This window comes from Rhinolophus sinicus, chromosome 1, assembly GCF_057876585.1.
Source record: "Rhinolophus sinicus isolate RSI-liver-muscle chromosome 1, RSI-T2T, whole genome shotgun sequence".
Taxonomy (NCBI): Eukaryota; Metazoa; Chordata; class Mammalia; order Chiroptera; family Rhinolophidae; genus Rhinolophus; species Rhinolophus sinicus.
Genome location: NC_142501.1, coordinates 58,158,877 through 58,178,473, shown reverse-complemented (window position 1 = coordinate 58,178,473; position 19,597 = coordinate 58,158,877). Strand labels below are relative to the sequence as shown.

Below are 19,597 nucleotides of genomic sequence, written 5' to 3'. Positions count from 1 at the left end.
GGGCAGTTTCGAATCTCAGAGGAATCTGGGATGGGTACAGGCCCAGTACTCACACCTCCCCCTCATGGGTCACTTTTTCTACACCCCTGCCTCCGGAACCTCCAAGGACAAGTAAAGACTGGTAAAAGAGGGCAAGGTGGTGACCCTCTGCCTGCTGAGTGTGTGTGGGGGGAAGTGGCTGCCCCTCCCTAGAAGGTTGATGCCAGAGGGCAGTGGGTCTTTGACAAACTCCTGTCTTGTTCCCCTATCCAGGTTCCTGTTCAGGAACTGGGGGATAAGTGATCCCCAGATATAGACCTCATGGTGCCCCAGAGGAGGGGGAATTTCCCCCTCAAAATTGCTTCTCGCTTGGCTGCTGTAGACGCCGAGATTTCCCAGCGGCGCGGCGTTAACCCTCCTCGTGCTGAACTGGCTCCGCCTCCCTGCACCCTCTCCCCGCCCCCACCGCCACAAATACACATTGGGCAACTCAGAGAAGCTCTTTTGACTTTTGATCCTGTGGTCCCACGGTCAGAGGACTCGGAAATGTAGGGGTTGAGGTGATCAGGTTTAGGTCACGAAGTGGGTGATGAGAACCCTGGACGTCGTGCTTTTCTTCGCAGTTGGGAAGGAAATCTTGGCCCCACCCCTTCATGCTGTGGCTCCTCCGTGTCCCTTCCAGTCTTTGGGGGCCTTTATGCAGGTGGTGCTCCTGTTTTGGCGAGCCAATCGACCCAGCCTTGTTATTGGGTGGGGATGGGGGAAAGTGTGGCCTCCTGAGGTCTGAGGATGAAGTGGGGGAGGAGATTTGAAGCTAGGGCTGGGCCAGAAGGCTGGTCACTCAACACGGGGACAAAGAAGAAAGAGGGGTTGCTGATGGCTTAAGGATCGCCTCAGTCCTCAATAGGGTAAGGGTAGAGGGTCAAAGGTCTGAGCATCAAGAGAAACAAGAGTGGAAGAGAGGAGAGAGGAGTGGAGTCCTCCCTTGAATTTGAAACACACACCAAAAGGTGCGCCCCCCCAAAAAAAAAAGGGTAGAGAAAGGCCTGTTGTATTGGAGGACCCTGAGCAGGAGTGGGGGAGGATTCTGCTTTTGGGAGAAAAGAGCTGGGGTTGTGGTGCTGGGGTTGGGGAGGAGGGGCAAGAGGATTCTAATCCTGGGAGAAAAGGGGGGAGGACTGGGGCTGGGGGAGTTCATCTTGAAGCAGGAGTCTCCAGAGAAAGGGATCCTCTGTTCTCCATCCTTTTGGAAGTCCTGGGAGAAGGGAGAGGCTAAAAGCACAACAGGAGGATTTGGGGTTACTGGGCTCGGGGTTTCCCAGGGAGGTTCCAACCCCTTCCTCTCCCTCATCTCTGGGAGAGGGACATCATGAGAAACATGAACTGAGAGACCCCTGGGAAACCACTTGTTTACCCACCCCACCCTGCAACCCACCCAGAAATGGGGACACAACCCTCTCCCCTACTCCCATCTCCTCCTTTCCTCTCTCCCTCTTTTCTTTTCTGTCCTTGGCCTTCTAGCCAAGCCTCTAGCTTCCTCTCCCCCTCCTCTAGGCTCTTCACTCCAGGCTTAACTCCACTTTTTCTTCATTCTCTCTCACCTTCTTGCTGAGTTCGCTCTACTTTCCCCTTTGCTCGGTCACCCCTTCTTCAACTCCCTTCCCTCAGCACTCCTCTTAGGATGATGGGATTTGGATCTGGAAGGGATCCTAGCAGTCCAATGTGGTGGTCCAATGTGTCCCCATTCAGATTCCAATCCTGATTTCCAACTAGCTTGCTGAGTGGCCTTGGCAAGTTAGAGAACCCCCTTGAGACTCAGTTTCTTCATCTATGAAAGGGGATAATTATATATTTTTAAAATTTTGTGAGGCTCTAATGAGCACTAACATAGAAAGTGCTTAGTAAACGGTAGCTGTTCTTGTCCTACATCCTCTTCTTCATCATCTAGCTGGCTAGTTTTCAAATTATCTCATGGAGACTTGGAACTTTGAAGGGTTTCTCAGGGACACGTTTGGGGTCAGGAGATGGGGAGAGGCAATTAGAAGTAGTAGCGTTCCAGGCCTACCATACTTGCCTTCAACAGAGAAACTGCAATTTTTATACCTTTTATATAATTGGGATTCCACAGGTTAAAATTTTCTACTGCGTTAAAAAGTTTGGAAAGTTCTGCACTTATCCGAGCCTCATATTTTATAGATGAGAAGACTGAGGCCCACAGAGGGAGGTTCCTTGCCCACAGTACCAAAGCCAGGTCTACAGATGCAACCCTCGTCCCCTGCTTTCTCTCACAGACCTTTCCCTACTGCCCGATATCACCTGTCTCCCCACCTCTCTGGCTGCAGCTCACCTCTTCCCACCCCTGTGTCTACCACTGAGGGATACCCTTGTCTCAGGCACTGACCAAAGATGTCCCTAGTTTGAGGTGGTCTGGCTGTGAGTGGTGGGGGGTTGGTCTCTGGGAGGGCTGTCTACAGGAGGTCCCTCCCCCCCAGAACATAGGCCACCGTTTTTGGGCACTTCTCAGTGACCTGTTCCTTTCTCCAGATGCCCTCCAAACACCAGGTCATGTCTCTGTGGGGGCTGGTCTCCCAGATGCCCCCAGAAAAACTGCAGCGGCTCTATGTCGACTTTCCCCATCACCTGCGGCATCTCCTGGGTGACTGGCTGGAGAACCAGCCCTGGTGAGTTCTGGTTGCCCCATGCTCGTCCCCCATGTCCTCCCCATCCATTCTCCCTTTCATTAGAATTTCTTGCTCCATTTTGGGACTTGGGACCCATTATTTCATGTGTGGTGGCCTAGATGTAACAGGGAGTCTGTGCCGCACCCATCAGACTATGCATGTTGACACATGGAGTCCCCTGGGGCAAGGGCACTTCCCATCACAACTGGAAGATTGGGGGACAAGGGGCACGATAAAGGCTGCAGAGGACCTTCCCATAGGATGGGAAGGAGCCGCTGAGCTGTTTGCTATGGGGTGGAGGGTCAGTAGAGCTGAGGAAGCGCTGACCCAAGGCCTCTTCATCCTGATCTTCCCACAGGGAGTTCCTGGTCGGCTCTGATGCCTTCTGCTGCAACATGGCCAGCACCCTACTTTCCGCCACTGTCCAGCATCTTCAGACCTCTGCCAGAAAGCAGGGGGAGGGGAGTGCCATCTTGCAGCACATCAGCACTCTGGAGGTGGGGGCAGGAGGGGAGGGGACAAGGTTGGAGTGGGGCAGGAGTGGAAGTGGGGTGAGCATTGGATGCTGGAAGAAAATTGGTTGGACACTGGAAGCAAATTGGTATTCCTGTTGTTAGCTGTTAGCTAGCATGCAAATTAGACTTTAAAAGCATGCAAATGAATGAAAACTTCAGGAGTCTACAGTTGTGTTGCCTTTCAGTGCATGTGAGAATAGGGGTGGGGGGGGGGGCGTTGAAGGAGGAGACTGACTGGGTAACAGCCAGGCTAACCCTGTCCATCATCCTTCGTTCCTATAGAGCATCTATCAGAGGGACCCCCTGAAGCTGGTGGCCATTTTCAGACAAATACTTCAAGGGGAGAAAAAAGCTGTTATGGAACAGGTATTGTCATACCCCACCTCCCACCCCAACTCAACTTCCTGGAACATTAGCCTGAGCGTTGAGAAACTAGAAAGAATTTGAACTTCAGGAAAGGCTCAGTGTTCTAGTCCCAGGATGAACCAAGAACGTTTTGAGGGTAGTGAGGTCTATGAAGGAGTAAAGCGCTGATTTTGCCAGGAGAGAAGTTTAATCTCTGGAAGATTCCAAAAAGTCAGGAAGAATAGTTAAAGGGAAGTCGAGGCAAGTGGCATGGCAGCAGGCATCCCTTTAGGGAGTGGAGGTCGAGTGGGAAGAAATCGGCAGACTATTACAATTCAACTCTTGGCGTCTGTCCCTCCTGCGCAGTTCCGCCACCTGCCAATGCCCTTCCACTGGAAGCAGGAGGAACTCAAGTTTAACACAGCTCTGCAGAGGCTGCAGCACCGAGTAGGCGAAATTCGCCTTCTCCAAGAAGCCCTGCAGCAGGGGACTGAGGCTGGCCAAGGTGGGAACCTAGGCCTGGAGCCCTAAGAGGGTTCTGGGGAGTGTGTGGGAGTGACCCCCTCTTGGACCTCAACCTTGACTGAACCTCAAATCTATCTGCACCCCTGATTTCTGCCCTTACCCTCAGTGTCTCTGCACAGCTTGATACAAACCCCTGCCAATGGGACTGAGCCAAGTGAGGTGAGTAATGGACTGAGAGGTGGAGATTGAGCTCAAAGTACAATCTTTGAGGCATCTCAAATCTGTGGAGGAATGGAGATTAGACCTCAGAGAGACAGAGGTGGGGAAGGGAAGGGCAGAGAGGTGAGAAAGATAGCCCTCTCCTCAGGAGAGCGGGGTGAGGAGGCAGCATGTGGCCCTGGCTCAGGCCCTCCCTGCCCGCAGGCCCTGGCCTCGTTGCTGCAAGAGACTGTCGGGGAGCTGGAGGCTGTCAAGGCCCTGGTGCTGAAGAGGATCCAGATTTGGAAACGGCAGCAGCAGCTGGCAGGGAACGGCGCCCCATTTGATGAAAGCATGACCCTACTACAGGAGAGGTTGGAGCAGGGCTGGTGGGGAATGGAGTGGAATGGGGTGGGCACTTGCTGTCTCTGCTGGAGGAACCACAGGTGTGAGAGGGAAAAAGCCAGGTGAGAGGGCCTTGGAGTGGGCCAAGACTCAGAATAGTCAGTCCCAGCAGAACTATGCACACTGTTGCTCAGGTTGCATCCTGTACAATTACGCCTGCCAGCCGCCCTAGGGGCCACAAGCGGGAGTTTATCGAACCCGCGCTTCTCTATTCAAGCCCCATGCCCAGGGGAATAGGAAGCCTTCTTCTGTTTGACCTATTAGGCAGGGCACCTCTCAGTTTGTGCAAAAGCACCATACGTGCTCGCAGCTGACCTGGGTATCAGAGCCCTGGGGAAGAGGCAGCGGGGTTTTCACAGGGGATCCAGGCACTGAGAAGGAACCCCCTATCCAGAGCCAAGGTAGGTCCCAGAACTCTTTCAGCACAGGTGTCTTGCAACCACACCCCCTGCCCATCCCACCCCTCCACACACACTATCCTGCTTCCTACCAGGGTTTAAGGGTAGGGTGTCTGGGCTGGAGTAGGTAGCCTGAATCCTGTGTCCCCTGACCACTGTCCTACCCCCAGGTGTGAGAGCCTGGTGGACATTTATTCCCAGCTGCAGCAGGAGGTGGGGGCAGCTGGTGGAGAGCTTGAGCCCAAGAACCGGGCAGCACTGATTAGCCGGCTGGATGAAGTCCTTCGAACCCTTGTCACCAGGTATGCCCTGTGAGCCCCTAGCTTGCCAGACCCCAAGGAAGGAAGAGGGTGAGAATTGCGGGGAAGGCACCAGGAGGGACCCATCTGCTGACTTCTCTTTTGTTCTTCTCACTCCTCCCAGCTCTTTCCTGGTGGAGAAGCAGCCCCCCCAGGTTCTGAAAACTCAGACCAAGTTTTCTGCTGGGGTTCGATTCCTGCTGGGCCTACGGTTCCTGGGAGCCTCAGCCAAACTACCACTGGTCAGGGCCGACATGGTGACTGAGAAGCAGGCGAGGGAGCTGAGCATGCCCCAGGGGCCTGGGGCTGGAGCGTAAGCTGGGGCTGAAGAAGACCTCTTGGGGTGGTGGAGGCCAGAGGAGCCTGGGGGACCGGCACCTCCAAGAGCTGTGTGATTGAGAGGGAGGGCCATGGGATGATCAAGGCAGAGGAAGGGGAGGGACCCATCAGTGCTGGAATGGGGTGGGGGGAGCATGATTTGGCCAAGACGGGCTGCCTCCCTTAAGAACCCAGGCGGGGAGATGGAGATTTGGAGCCAGAAGTCCATGCCATTCACCCAGTGACTCAAGGTCCTCCCCCTACCTGGTCCAGCCCGCTCACTCTGTGGTCTCCCCTGGCAGAGAAAGCACCGGGGAAATCACCAACAACACTGTGCCCTTGGAGATCAGTGTTTCTGGGAACTGCTGCTCTGCCCTGTTCAAGAACCTGGTGAGGGTTTCAGGGCAGGGCGGGGGTCGGGATTCTCAGACTATGGGACTCTCCTTGGAGAGGGTGCTGGAGCCCAGGAATCTCTGTCCTCAGTCCTGCTGTCCCTCACTCCACCCTTCAGCTTCTGAAGAAAATCAAGAGGTGTGAACGGAAGGGCACCGAGTCTGTCACCGAGGAGAAGTGTGCTGTGCTCTTCTCCACCAGCTTCACTCTCGGCCCCAACAAACTCCCCATCCAGCTCCAGGTGAACTGAGCCCCCAGCCCTGCCCAGTCTGGGGCCCCAGGGCCCCTCCATGGCACACACTGGGGTCCTGTATCCTCACTCCTTCATGACAGCCCCCTACACTGTGCGTCTGGGATTCATGCACACTGGGGCCAGGTGAGCAGGGAGAAGCAAGAGCATGGAGTGCATGTGTCAAGGAATAACAGTGTAGCAGCAACGAGCACCTTCTTGTGGACCAGGGCCCTGTTTTAAGTGACACACTCATACACAGTTCTCATAATAACATCAGGAAGAGGGTATCATTTCTAACCTCCTTTTACAGATGAGGATATTGAGACACGGAAAGATTGAGTAATTTGCCCAGGTCACACAGCTACTAAGTGTTGGAGCTGGCATTTGAAACCTGGAGGTCTGGCTCCATAGCACTGACTCATAACCACTTCTCTACAGTAAGGCCCTAATTGAGCTTCAGAAAGCATTTGATAACATATTATAAGCTTTTAATTATGTTGTGTGAGTCCAATAGCTTTCCCCTCAGAGCCAGCCCCTGAGGAAGCCCCTTGCCCTAATAAGAAGAACCCCCTCTCCTCATCCCATTCAGGCCCTATCTCTGCCCCTGGTGGTCATCGTCCATGGCAACCAAGATAACAATGCCAAAGCCACCATCTTGTGGGACAATGCCTTCTCTGAGATGGTGAGGAAAGACCTGGAATGGGGGGTACAGGGGCAGAGTGGGTTCTAACATGGGGGGTGGGGTACAGGCTGGTGGGGTGGCAGGCATGTTCAAATGTGAGTGACCTTAACTTCTTCTCATGGACCTGCTTTCATGCTTTTTACCTCTTTTCATACCAGTCTTAACTATCCTGTCGTAGCACCCTGCACTATTGTTGGAAAAGCACCATCTTTGTGAGAGAGCTCAGGGGGACAATGCCTGGGAGGGGAGGTGGGAAGAATGAAGGCCCCTCCTGAGGAAGAATGGGGGTGATAGCTGAGGCACCCTCTCCTTCCCCTTTCACTCCAGGACCGTGTGCCTTTTGTGGTGGCTGAGCGGGTACCCTGGGAGAAGATGTGTGAAACTCTGAACCTCAAGTTCATGGCTGAGGTGGGGACCAACCAGGGGCTACTCCAAGAGCACTTCCTCTTCTTGGCCCAGAAGATCTTCAATGACAACAACCTCAACATAGAGGCCTTCCAGCACCGTTCTGTGTCCTGGTCACAGTTCAACAAGGTCATTCCCCTGCCCTTCAGACCTCCCAACCCCAAGCTCTTCATCCCTGGGGCACTCAGGGCCTCCCCAACGTCTGCCCAGGGACCAACTGCTGGGATTTTCATCATGCCCCATCATGTTCACCACAAAGGCCTCTCTCAGGAGGGGCCCCGGAGCTCAGGGTCAGCCTGGAGGATGCATACTCTGACCCCTCAGGCTTTGGCCCTCTGTCCTCCCTCTTCACCAGTAACTTATATGACTCAACCAGATTGTGTAAACACAGCTCTGATTCAAAATGACTTTGACCTATTGGTAAAATAGTTCCTATTACAAAAACAGGGATGAAATCCCACAGGGACATACACTAGTAATACCAGCAACCATGTGTTGACAGTTTACTATATGCCAGGCACTATGCTTAGCATTTTACGTATATTATTTAATCCTCCCAACATCCCTTCAAGGTGGGTACATTAGTATCCCCATTTTACAGACAAGGAACCTGATGCTCAGAGGGGTTGAGTAGTTTGTCCAAGCCTCCCAGCAGGTGAGTAGCATGGCTGGGATAGAACCCCATATTTCTGACTCTTACTCTTAGCTACTATATTTTACTCCCTCCAAAACAAGGTGGCTCAGAACGGGGTCTGTTACAAGAACCGGAGAAAAAGATCTGGGTGTCTTGGTTGATCACCAGCTGGGTAAATGTAGTCATGTACTGCTCTCTTAGATAAAAAGGAAGAAAGAAAAGCCCACACGACCAGAGGATGTATTAGCAAAGGGAGCAGGACCCACACCTGGCGGCCGCCTTCTCTGGACTCCACGTCTACCAGGCCTCATTAGGGATGAGGGGAGCACAATGGTTATGAGGGGCCCCAGCCCTAACTTCCTGGGCTAAATCCCAGCTCTGCCTCTCACCAGCTGTGTGGACCTGGGCAAGTTATTTGACCTTTCTGGGCTTCCATTTCTTTATCTGCAAGATGGGATAAGTTACAGGGCTTACCTCCATGGTCTTGACAAGATCAGATAAATTATGGAAAGGGCTTGGAATAATGCCTGGCACATGGTAAACGTGAGTGTTGGCCATTGTCACTGATGGGGGTCTCAGGTCCAGTTTGGTCCCTCAGTGCTGCGACTGTGGTGTGGGCACACACAGCCCAGTGCCTAGCCTAACCAGGCTCCAGCTCTGGCCTTTTCATGCTCACACTAGCTCCTCCTCACGCCACAGGAAATCCTGTTGGGTCGTGGCTTCACCTTTTGGCAGTGGTTCGATGGTGTCCTGGACCTCACCAAACGCTGTCTCAAGAGCTACTGGTCAGATCGGTGAGTCTTTGCCCCAGGTGGCCTGAGCAGCTGTACATGCAGCTCCCTGTCCACATCCAGCGCCTCCACCCCCATCCTCTCCTTCATCCTGGCCAGGCTGATCATTGGCTTCATCAGCAAACAGTACGTTACTAGCCTTCTTCTCAACGAGCCCGATGGAACCTTCCTCCTTCGCTTCAGCGACTCAGAGATTGGAGGCATCACCATTGCTCACGTCATCCGGGGCCAGGATGGTGAGGTCATCACAGCCAGTCCTGTGTTTCTGTGCCTCTGGGGTTTCTTCTGGGAAGGAAACGTTTTGCTTTCCTTGATGCCAACCCCGATCTGCAGCAGGTTCTTCCTTAGGTCCAACTTCTCTTCCTCCTTCTGTGGCCTAAACTGCCATCTTCTCACTGTGAGCTCTGTGGATGGAAATTAGTGGTTCTCCTTCCCCAAGACCCCCACCTGAGGTCCTCTTCCCCTTGCCTTTGTAGATTGAGAATGAGTTCTGTGTGGGGGCTGGGGAAGGGGAAGAAAATCTGGACAGAGGGGACTCAGGGTCTCATTCCTATCATAGGCTCCCCACAGATAGAGAACATCCAGCCATTCTCTGCCAAAGACCTGTCCATTCGCTCGCTGGGGGACCGAATCCGGGACCTTGCTCAGCTCAAAAACCTCTACCCCAAGAAACCCAAGGATGAGGCTTTCCGGAGCCACTACAAGCGTGAGCTGGAGCTAAGAGCTCTGACTCCTTCCTGTTGCCCACCTCCTTCCTGCTACCAGTTGCCCCTCCCGTGCCCACTCTGTGTCATCCCTGACTCTTCTCTCCATTTTTGTAGCCTCACTTCTCCTACTTGCCCATCAGCTATGTCCACCTCTCCTACCTCCCCTCCTTCCTAACCCTGGAGCATTCCATAGTTCTCCTTTCCTCCCAACAACAGATGAACAGATAGGTAAGGATGGCAGGGGTTACGTCCCAGCTACCATCAAGATGACTGTGGAAAGGTGAGTGTGGTGGTGATGATGAGTGGGGTGTGGTACTTACCTGTAGGAAGGGGTGGTGGCATCCACACTTGGTCCGTCACATGGGTCTCCTTCCCTCCTCCAGGGACCAGCCGCTCCCCACCCCCGAGCCCCAAATGCCTACCATGGTGCCCTCTTATGATCTTGGAATGCCCCCTGACTCCATGACCATGCAGCTCAGACCAGATATGGTGTAAGGAGCTTGAGAGACAGAAATGGGGGTGGTCTGTGCAGGCGGGCTTTCAGTATGGGCCGCTGGGAGACCTGGCACAGGGGGCTGAAGGCGGGAAGGGATTTCCCATCCACAGGCAGGGGCTGGGGATGTCCAGGAGAAGGACTGGCATCCAGCAGTCTTGCTTTCTTTCCCCAGGCCCCAGGTGTACCCACCACACTCTCACTCCATGTCCTCATACCAAGCCCTCCCCCGGGAAGAATCAGTCAACGTGTTGCCAGCCTTCCAGGAGTAAGTGAAGAGCCTCTTGGGGATAGGGTGGGGATACCCAGCTACAAGGGGAATGGGCACTTGAATTTGTTAGGAGAGGGTCTTCTGTGAGAAAGGGGCAGCAAAAAGCTTTGTCTTTTCTGCCCATTCCATTGAGGCTTAATGGTTAAGACCCAGACTTCCCTGGATTCGAATTCCAGCTCCGCTACTTACTGACTCAGGGCAAATTACCTAACTCTGGTGCCTCATCTGTAAAATGGAAAATAATAATACATTCCTCATAGGATTATTGTGAAGGCTAAATGAATTAATAATATGTGTAAAGCTGAGCATAGTACCTGGCTCATAGCAAGAGCTATTTTTGTAAGGATTAGTGTTCTCGCCTGCTCCTGGAATCCACACTCACTTATCTGCAGTCTTCATTTTTATTTACTCATCTGTTTTGACCTTGAAGTGGTCTAGACGTTTCTGTATCCCAGAGAGCACTCAGGTACTTATTAACTCTTAATCAAGGCATGACATCTCCCCTTCCAGGAGTTGAGGTGGGGGACTTAGAATCACCAAAATTCCTAGTGCAAAGAAACATCAGAAAGTAGTTAATCCAGCCCCCACCTCCTTCCAGTGCACCACACCCACCACACTTAACAGATGGGAAGACTGAGCTCCCAATTGTAGGGATAGCGTGCTCAAGGCTATGCGGTCAGGATGAAGTGTTGAGATTTGTTTCCTTACTCAGTGGTTTTGACTTTGCAAAGGCTCTTGCCCAGCCTTCCTTTGACTGTGCCCTCTTTCCTGCTTCCAGACCTCACCTGCAGATGCCCCCCAACCTGAGCGACATGAGCCTGCCCTTTGACCAAACTCACCCCCAGTGAGTGACAGCCCCCATCTCGATCCCATGTGCCCTATTCATTCCCAGCCTCCCCTGCCTCAACATCTTACTTTTCTGGTCGCAGCAGGGGTCTGCTGTCATGCCAGCCTCGGGAGCATGCCATGTCCAGCCCCGAGTCCCTGCTCTGCTCGGATGTGACCATGACGGAAGACAGCTGCCTGAGACAGCCTGTAGGAGGGTTCACTCCGGGGACCTGGTGAGTGGTGGCCTGGGGGTGGCAGCTGAGTGGGGGCTAGAGGAGTGCCTATCCCACGGCTTCTCTCCTTCCTCCTCGTAGGGTTGATGAAGACATGTTTCCGCACTTGCTGCCTCCCACTGAACAGGACCTCACCAAGCTTCTCCTGGAGGGTCAAGGGGAATCAGGGGGAGGATCCTTGGGAGCCCAACCCCTCCTGCAGCCCTCCTCCTATGGGCAGTCTGGGATCTCAATGTCTCACCTGGACCTAAGGGCCAACCCCAGTTGGTGATCCCAGCTGGAGGAGGAGCTCAGAGAGACAGCTCTTCCACCCCCATGGACCTGCTCTGGACACCTGCCCATGCTCCTGCCAAGCAGCAGACAGGGGGGGTGTCCTGTCCCCACCTACTTCCTGGTCAGGAGGAAAAGACTTTGCCTGGAGAAGGCACAGTGGGTGGAGCCTATCCACTCCTTCCCTCTTATCACATACCCCTGCCCTCTCCCTTCCAGTACCGGAAGAGAAATTCAGGTTCCAAAGTGACACACCCCAGCATGCCTGCACACGCACCACACACACACACTCACGGCTCTCTCCCGGAGATGGGACTAAGCAGGAAGTGAAATGGGCAAGAGCAGAAGTTAGGTATGGAGGGCTTCTCCTCCCACCCATAGCCAGGACTCAGGATGCACAGACACATGCGCACACTTGCACTAGAGGCTGGGGATGGCTTGGGTCCCTGGGGGATGAGGAAACAGTTTAGGAGACCCTGAGGGGGAGAAGAGGGACTTGTACACTTGGTTATTGATGTGGGTTACACCTACGTTAAAAATCAAATCCCAAACAGCTCCAGATTCCTGTCAGTCAGAGGTTTTTGGTTGTGTATGTGAAATGCATGGCCTGAGTTTCTTGGTGTATAGCTATGTGCAAGTGTGTATACCTGAGACATGTGGACGTAGAAATGTCACACATACTTCTCTTATGGCCACATAATCCGATTTTGTCTATGTGACAAGTTCTGAAGCGTGAAACACTGCAAAAAGACACTGGTGAGTGTGCTGACCGCTGACGTATGCTAACCCAGATGTACTCAGCTCTGAGTATGACTGTCCAGGTAGGACTATGTGCCTGTGACATCTGCATGTGGCTGCAGCTTCCGTGTCTCACCACCACCAATCATGCAGGGGTGAGAGTTGGGGGCCACACCAGGTGTGTGATGCCCTCGGTGTATTAGGGTCTCTCCCCCATTGCTTCTTTTCTGTTTCCCCAGGCACCGCCAGTTTTCCTCCACTCTCCCACCCCATGCCACCCTTATCTCCCTCTTGGGAGTCATAGATCCTAAGCCATAAAATAAATTTTATTCCAAAATAACAAAATAAATAATCTACTGTACACAATCTGAAAAGAAAGATGCTCTAACTGCTCGGACAGGTACTGTGGTTTAGCCCCAAGTTGAGGAAGACACTGAGTCCAACCCAGGCTTCCCATGGGGACAGATGAAGGGAACCCCACATCCACCCCACCCCAGAGAGGGTAGGGCAGAAAGGAAAGAATTGCTGAGGATTTTGGGGGGGGGAAATGGGAATAGGTGAGTAAACTGCAGCACTTATTAAATTATAGAAACAAACTAGAAGCACAAAAAATGGGGGAGCAGAGGGGAGGAGGATCAGGTCCAGTGTTCCCAGGCCCCCAGTTCTGGGGGGAAATGTTTCCATTTTTAGCTGCTGGACCTTCCCAGGGAAGTCCCCTTTCCCCCATGTCCAAACTGAGTCCAACTGCTCACACCACAGGTTCAAACTAGAGAGAATGGGAGTGTGCTGTGCAAGGGAGGGGAGAACCCCAGATACCCTGCAGACAGTCCTTGCCCCCGAGCTCCGGGCAAGGGTGAGGGGCAGCACACACCCTCCTTGCATCCTCTCGTCAGGCCCCTACTCATTATTGCTTGAAGCCCCATAGTCCTATGCCCATGGAGCAGTTGGGGAGGCAGAAGGGCAGCAGAAGGATCCAGGGTTGTGACTAGATGCCAGGGGTTGACAGTGTAGGGATCTGTGGGAGCCACAAGTCCGGGGGCCTGGGTCTGAGAACACAAGCCCACTCCTCACTGCCGGCTGGCCTCAGCCTCCACTTTCACGCTGCTCCTGCGACCTTCGACCAGAGCTGGATGGGGTCCTGGGGCAGGGCATCGGTCCAGCAGCCCTTCCTCGAACTCTGCAGGGCAAAGGGGTTGGTTAGGAGGCTGCGGGGTGGACGTTGCAGAAAGAGGGGATTGAGAACAGAGGCAGGGGTAGAGAAGGTAGCAAAGATGAGCTTGCTGTGTTGCGTTACTGCCTCCTGCCCAACGCGTATATATGGGGGGTTCCATATCCAAATGTGTGTGCCCCTCCTCTTTCTGGCTGTGTGTAGCTCTCTGTCTCTGTTTGTGTGTCTCTCTTTCTCTGTCTCTCCCGCCTCCTCCGCTCCGCTGGAATTTCTGGTTCTGTCAGGAGCTGTGGGGGCGGCTTGGCTCTGACCTCTCCCCCTCCCCTCTTCCCAGGCTCTGCCGCCCCCACTCATCTCTGGCCCCCTCCCAGATCCCACCCAACCAACCATGCCCCCCAAGTTTCTCAGAAGCAAAGTCAGGGGGAACACAGGAAGCCAGGCTCCCAGTTCCTCCCCAAAGAAGAGCCCCCTTTTCAGTCCCTGCCCCCACTTCTCACCCACACAGTTTAAAAATACCAAGCCAGAGTTGGTGGCTTTGTCTGCTGCATCACTCTCAGCCCAGCCGCTGCCCAGCAAAACTGACCGGCCCTTTGCTAGCTTTCTCCCCTTTTCCCCATCCACACACAAAGCATCCCCCTCCTGGCCCCTCCACTTCAAGGCTGGGCAGCCCCACCCCAACTCCTAGCTTGCTCCACCCTCCTGCATTGGTGGAAGTGCTCTCCAAGCTTCCCTTCCAGGTGACCCTTCTTCTGCTCCCCATCATCCCCATTCTGTCTCCCTGTTCACCCCAATTCCCCCTTCAGAGATCTCCATTATGGTCAGACCCTCCCCAGTGGGAACAGTCCTGCAGGGTCCTCCTCTTCTCTGCCCAAGGCTGGGTGGCTGGAGCCCAACCATCCTACTGCCCTCTCTGGGGTCTACATCCCTCTTCCTCCCACCTGGCACCAGGACACCAGGATTGCTACTGTGGGGCCTGGGTGGTGGGGGTGATTGGGGACAGCTCTGCTGGCTGCCTCACCTGCAAGAGGCGGCTTTGCAGGCACACAGGGGCTGAGGCGGCCCACGCGGTCATGGGAGACGAGGCGGGCTAGCCGCAGCCCCTCATCCATCAGTGTCTGCTGCAGGATGTGGCGGCTCCACAGCCCATGGGCTGGCAATGCCAGAGGCAGGTCAGCAGGGGGCGGCGTCAGCCTTGGGCATGACCCCACAGCTGTGGGCATGGGCACTGGTCAGGTAAGGGACTACAGTCAACAGAACCCCCACCCTCAACCACACAGCTGGACCCAAAAGGCCCAGGCCCTTTTGCCCCCATCCAGCCAGGCCTCCCAACCCTGTTCCAGGCAGTTGCCTCCTGGCTCCCTCCTCCCACGCCTTCCACCTTCCCTCCCCAACCCAGAGGAGAGAAGTGTTCTGATGCACACTCACCCTGCAAGTGTCCATCTAGACTCTCCCCAGACAGGCTGGCGCTGTCTTCCTCCAGGCTAGGGCGGTATGAGGGTGCATAGGACTCAGGGCCTGGGGGAGGCTGCTGGATTTCTGAGTGACTTTGCTCTCCAACCTGTGGATGCCCCAAATGGGGAAATGAGGACCTAGCAAGGTAGGAAATTGGGGAAGGCTGCCCTAGCCCCCTACATAGACACTCGAAAACCCACCTCCTGTTTCAGCTTCTTCAGTGGGGGACCTCCCAATTCTTCAGGGTGGAGCCTGCAAAGATGGAGAGCAATACAGAAGGTGAGGCTGGCGAGAGGGACACATGATAGGCAGGGCACAGAAACTTGTGAGGGGCATGCATCATTTCAAGACCATGGAAAGATGCTGACTGAGCAGGAGTCTCCAGCTGAGGCACTATTATTGTGAGAAGGGGGGTCAGAGGAGACCTGAGATGGATGGGAAGAGGGACCAGACCTCAGACAAGTGGACTTCGCCAAAGTCAAGACATGCAAGTGGGTAGGAAGCAGGCCTGGAGGCACCTGAACTGGAAATTAGGACATGACCCAGCTCCTTGGCAAGATTCTAATCTAGAAAGGACCTGCAGCAGGGGGCCTTACCTGGAACCCTTCAAGGAGGACAGGTAGGTGCTCTCTCGGGCCACTTGGCGTGACAAGGAGAAGAGCTCTACCCTCCGCAGTAAGAGCGTGTTGTCCCTCATGCAGAACTGGGCAGCAGCCTCATTGATGGTCAGCTGTGGACAGAACCGCCAGAGCAGTCAGAGTCCTAACTCCCCACTGCCTTGTCCAGACGTCCTCACAATCCTTCACCATCAGACAAATGAGGCCCACCCATCAAATGCTTGCTTGGGTTTTGGCACTATGCCGATTTCTGAGGAAGATAGAGGTCAGCACCCACAGCTTCCTAGGAATGCCCGGAGCCTCCTTCATTCTTGTGTGGTCCTGAGCAGACAGGACAGGTGGGCTTTGCTTCCCCTCACTTGAGGAGGAAAGCATTGCAAGAGCTGGGGTTGGAGTGGGACAGAGGGGGTCAGGGGCTGGGGTCCTGGTCAAGGGGTAATGAAACAGACTTGGGAGTGTGAGGATTCTCAGAGGTGAGTAGGTTGAGGCCTGGCAGCCAAGAGCAATCCTGGGAGGCTGGGGTCCTCACCTCATGCAGGCTGAGCTGCTTGCCCTCCCGCCGCTTAGAATCAAAGCGGCCATAGATAATGCTGTATTTGCGGATCTCCTCCTCCTTCTGGCTGTCGTTATCATCCATCTCAAAGATGTGCCCCACGCTCCGCGCCAGCTTCTTGTTCAGCTTCAGAAGGGACGTCACCTCCCCAGCATCCCCCCTTGGGAAGCTCCGGAAGATTCTCTCCACACTCTCCACCACCATGCGGACCATCTCTGGCTCCAGTCTATCCGGACCACTCCCAGACCCAGTTGCTGCCAAACCCCCAGCCCCGTTCCCCTCAGGGACCCCTCCCCCTGCAGGTGGGGAGAAGGAGGGTGAGCCGGCCTCCTCTTCTCCTCCCACCCCAACATCGGACTCTGGAGTGCTCCGGCCTGGCCAGATTCGGGCGTCCCCAGTCCCAGGTCCCCCAGGCAGTGGTGACAGCTTCTCTCCAAGTTCAAGGGGGCTCTTTGGGCTAAAACTGCGAGCACTGCCCGCCTTTTCCCCTGGGCTGCCATGCCCATTGCTCATGCTCCCTTTCCGGGTGCCTGCAGTCTCTGAGATCTTGAAGAGCGGAATACTGGAGACTGGCACAGCAGGCACTGGCTGACTGAAGAGCCCTGGATTGGTGGCCCACTCTCTCAGTGCCTTCTGCAGGCGTCGGACATGGAGGGGCTTGGTGGCCATGCCCACAAGTGCCATGATTTCCAGGAACTCCTCCTCACCCGCCTCGCACAGTTGCTGCACGTCGTCCCCTCCCTGCTGGATGAAGGTCTCATAGTAGGAAAGAAGATTGGCGCGCTGCAGGACCCGGTACAGCTGCAGCTCCCCCAGTGTCCGAGGAAGTGCCATGGCTCGGGCACTAGGCCTGAGAAGGAGGAGCACAAGAGATAGAGGGAGGCCGTCAGTCCTCCTACTGGGTACCAACCCACACTCACAATTGTCTTCTTTCCTGCCTGCTCCTCTTCCTCTCTTTTGAATGCCTTTTCTGCCCAGTGCCCAGACTGAGAATCAGGCACTGTTCAGAGGCACAGACACGCCAGTGCCATCCCAACTGACCAGAAGTACCAAAAGCCAGCACAGTCTCTGCAGAAGTCAAAATCTCTTAGTCTCTATCCACAGCTTTTACCTTTCTGGCCTGGGCAAGACCTTGAGCGCTGAGGCGAGTCAGCACACCCCAGAATGGCTAGTTCTTCTTCTCCAGAACATGGTCCTCACCTTCCATTCTAAATACCAGCAGGTCTGCCCATTACTTGGTGACATCTCACACTGAGGTGAATGTAGGAAACCCCTTTTCCATCCTCCCCATAGGGGATATACCTGGGACCACTGCTGGCCAGCTTCACTTCCTAGTGGCATCCTGCCCATGTGCCTGAGAGGGGTGTGGCCCCTTAGCTGTCCTTTCCCATTCTGTGAGCGGGCGGACCTCTGCTCTCCTCACTACCCTCAGCTTTTCCCACCAGTTAGGCATTCTTAGCACACTCTTGCTCTCTCCTTCCAGGACCTCCCCTCTGCTCAGTGCCACCCCTCCCCCCTCTAGCCCTCACGCAGCAGTGACCTTCCCCAACTGCTCTGTAGGTAGGCCTGTCCCTTCAACTCAGGCAGGGGGGAGGGGAGGAGTGCCTCAATTGTTCTCTGGGCCTGTTCCGCCCCCACACACTCCTACATTGGTAGCGTCTGCAGGAGAAAACCGCCGGGGGGCTCCCGCCTACCCTCTCCCTTATTTTCCACCCACATCTCAAGTGGAGTGGGGGAGCGGCTCAAGTCCTCGTGAGGGAGGGGCTGCACGCCGAAACTCCCCTCCCCACACTGTAAATAAAGATACAGAAAATCCGAAAGGACGCCTAAGATATCCCCTGCTTCTCCACAGCCCCGTTGATACTCTCTTGGCTCAAAAGCGCCGGCTTCTCCCGGATCCCTGGGCCCGCGTGCCCCATGCCAAAGACAGGCTGAGCCAGCGGAGCGGCCCTCCCCCGACGCTGCTACCAGCTAGAGTTCCAAGGTTTCCCCTGGCGCTTGGGGGCCCCCACGTTCTTTGCAGGGGGCTCACATGCCAGATCATGCCCATAGAGTAAACGGGGGATGAATTAGATACTGTTCTTTCACATCCAGCTTCATCAAGTCCCCTGCCTGCTCCCAGAGCCCCCTAATTTGAAGACTCACCCCCTTTTCCATCAGTCTCCACCCCCCACCTCCGTCCCGCTTCCCCTCGTCCTCTCAGCGACCTCCGCCCTCCGGACCCCTTTCCGAGTCCAGCTCCACCCATCTCCACTCCCCGCCGCTTCCCTTTGCCCACTAACTTGAGTCTGGGCTGCGGAGTCCGGCGGGCGCTGTCCCCTCCGCCCGGCGGCTGCTCGGCTGTGGGGGAGGGCGGTCTGTGCATGGACGGCCTGAGACCACCGGGGCTACCACTCTTGATGCCCGGCGCTCGGCGCCTGGTGCGCGCTGCGCTCTTCCCGGCGCGCGAGGCCGTGTCCGCCGCGGTCCGGGCTCCGTCCCTCCCTCCACGTCTCCTCTCTCCAAGCCTCCGCGACTCTGTCTGTGCCTCTGCCCCCCCACTCCCCGGTTGCGCTTGCCGCCTCTCCGCGCCTCCGCCCCCGCAGGACGCACGGAGACGAGGCCCCGCGCGGCGCTGGCTGCCGGGCGGGCGGAGGGCGTGGGTAGAGATGGGGGCGGAGGCCGGGGGCGGGGGGCGGGCGCCCGGGCCTCTCCGAGGGCCTCGGAGACTCCGCGGCGGAGAGGAGAGGCGGGGACTGGGGGGGAGGGGGTGTAGAGCAGGAGGCGGGGGCGGGGATTCGGAGCCGGGACGCCGAGCTGGGACTAGGGTGACCGAGGCCGGGATAGGGAAGGCGGGTTTGGGGACCTAGCGGGAGGGGTGAGGTCGCTCCGTGCCACCCACGCCGGATGCACAGCCGGCCCTCTTCTCGCCCACTTACCCACGTGAGCACCCAGGAGGCGACATTCCTCCCCCCTCCGCGCGGAGAGCGGAGTTTCTCAACCACGCACAGGTACACAAAGACACAGAAATTCACGGACGTACACACGCGCTGAACCAACTACGCGGACGCCCACTGCCCACACTCAGGACTCGCGGTGGTGGACGTGTGAATGTTAGGGGTGAGCCGAGAAAAGTTGGCGGAGTTTCAGGGTGCGCGGCTCCTCTCGTGCATGCATCTGACTCCCATAGAGTGTGTGCATTTATGGCAGTTCTGTGAGAGTGGGGCGTTGCAGGAATCTGTTAGGTATCCCAGCGCTCTTCTCCGGCCAAAATAGTAATTTGAAGAGACCACTTTGGGAAACCCAGGCCTTCCCCATCCCTACCTCTAGTTCAAGCTGAAGTTCGGGGAACAGGAATGGGCGGGTTATGCTAGAACCTACCACTTAGACGCGTTCATTAGACGCGTAGGGTTTTGTTAGCGCATAGGTCAGGCAGGGATGGGAGGGATACCCCGCCTTCGTCTACTATTCGTACCCTATTTGCCGAGGATGGGAACCTGGTCCTGGGGAATCCTGTGTGGCAAAGCTGGGATATGGAGAATACCCCT

At 55.5% G+C, this 19,597-nt stretch overlaps 2 protein-coding genes across 8 annotated transcripts in view; one reads left to right on the top strand and one right to left on the bottom strand.

Moving 5' to 3' along the window:
• STAT6 (signal transducer and activator of transcription 6) overlaps positions 1 to 12,646 on the top strand; it is a 26,592-nt gene extending 13,946 nt beyond the window's left edge. For 2 of the 5 annotated variants that reach the window (XM_088800151.1, XM_019742321.3), the window contains exons 2-22: positions 2,524 to 2,660; positions 3,019 to 3,157; positions 3,458 to 3,541; positions 3,887 to 4,025; positions 4,152 to 4,204; positions 4,409 to 4,557; positions 5,157 to 5,288; positions 5,410 to 5,598; positions 5,906 to 5,993; positions 6,115 to 6,237; positions 6,818 to 6,910; positions 7,238 to 7,444; positions 8,649 to 8,743; positions 8,840 to 8,976; positions 9,300 to 9,446; positions 9,664 to 9,727; positions 9,831 to 9,938; positions 10,116 to 10,208; positions 10,990 to 11,055; positions 11,144 to 11,272; positions 11,354 to 12,646. In XM_088800151.1, the coding sequence (XP_088656277.1) occupies positions 2,524 to 2,660; positions 3,019 to 3,157; positions 3,458 to 3,541; positions 3,887 to 4,025; positions 4,152 to 4,204; positions 4,409 to 4,557; positions 5,157 to 5,288; positions 5,410 to 5,598; positions 5,906 to 5,993; positions 6,115 to 6,237; positions 6,818 to 6,910; positions 7,238 to 7,444; positions 8,649 to 8,743; positions 8,840 to 8,976; positions 9,300 to 9,446; positions 9,664 to 9,727; positions 9,831 to 9,938; positions 10,116 to 10,208; positions 10,990 to 11,055; positions 11,144 to 11,272; positions 11,354 to 11,543 (2,562 nt within the window). In that variant the 3' untranslated portion in view covers positions 11,544 to 12,646. Of the gene's footprint in view, positions 1 to 2,175; positions 2,231 to 2,523; positions 2,661 to 3,018; positions 3,158 to 3,457; positions 3,542 to 3,886; positions 4,026 to 4,151; positions 4,205 to 4,408; positions 4,558 to 5,156; positions 5,289 to 5,409; positions 5,599 to 5,905; positions 5,994 to 6,114; positions 6,238 to 6,817; positions 6,911 to 7,237; positions 7,445 to 8,648; positions 8,744 to 8,839; positions 8,977 to 9,299; positions 9,447 to 9,663; positions 9,728 to 9,830; positions 9,939 to 10,115; positions 10,209 to 10,989; positions 11,056 to 11,140; positions 11,273 to 11,353 lie in introns of all 5 variants that reach the window. The other 3 variants (XM_019742319.3, XM_019742317.3, XM_074325547.2) reach the window with 2 other exon arrangements.
• On the bottom strand, positions 12,586 to 19,597 carry NAB2 (NGFI-A binding protein 2). 3 transcript variants are annotated; one of them, XM_019742322.3, is made up of 8 exons: positions 19,374 to 19,594; positions 18,353 to 19,261; positions 16,047 to 16,920; positions 15,497 to 15,630; positions 15,101 to 15,152; positions 14,874 to 15,006; positions 14,467 to 14,673; positions 12,586 to 13,457 (listed from the first exon to the last, which is right to left on the bottom strand). In XM_019742322.3, exons 2-8 carry the CDS (start codon positions 18,433 to 18,435, stop codon positions 13,348 to 13,350), a joined length of 1,593 nt encoding a protein of 530 aa, XP_019597881.2. In that variant the 5' UTR covers positions 18,436 to 19,261; positions 19,374 to 19,594; the 3' UTR covers positions 12,586 to 13,347. The 3 variants fall into 3 exon arrangements, with proteins under 3 accessions (XP_019597881.2, XP_019597882.2, XP_019597883.2); XM_019742323.3 differs by having other exon boundaries at positions 14,467 to 14,658; positions 18,353 to 19,574; XM_019742324.3 differs by lacking the exon at positions 14,467 to 14,673 and having other exon boundaries at positions 18,353 to 19,597.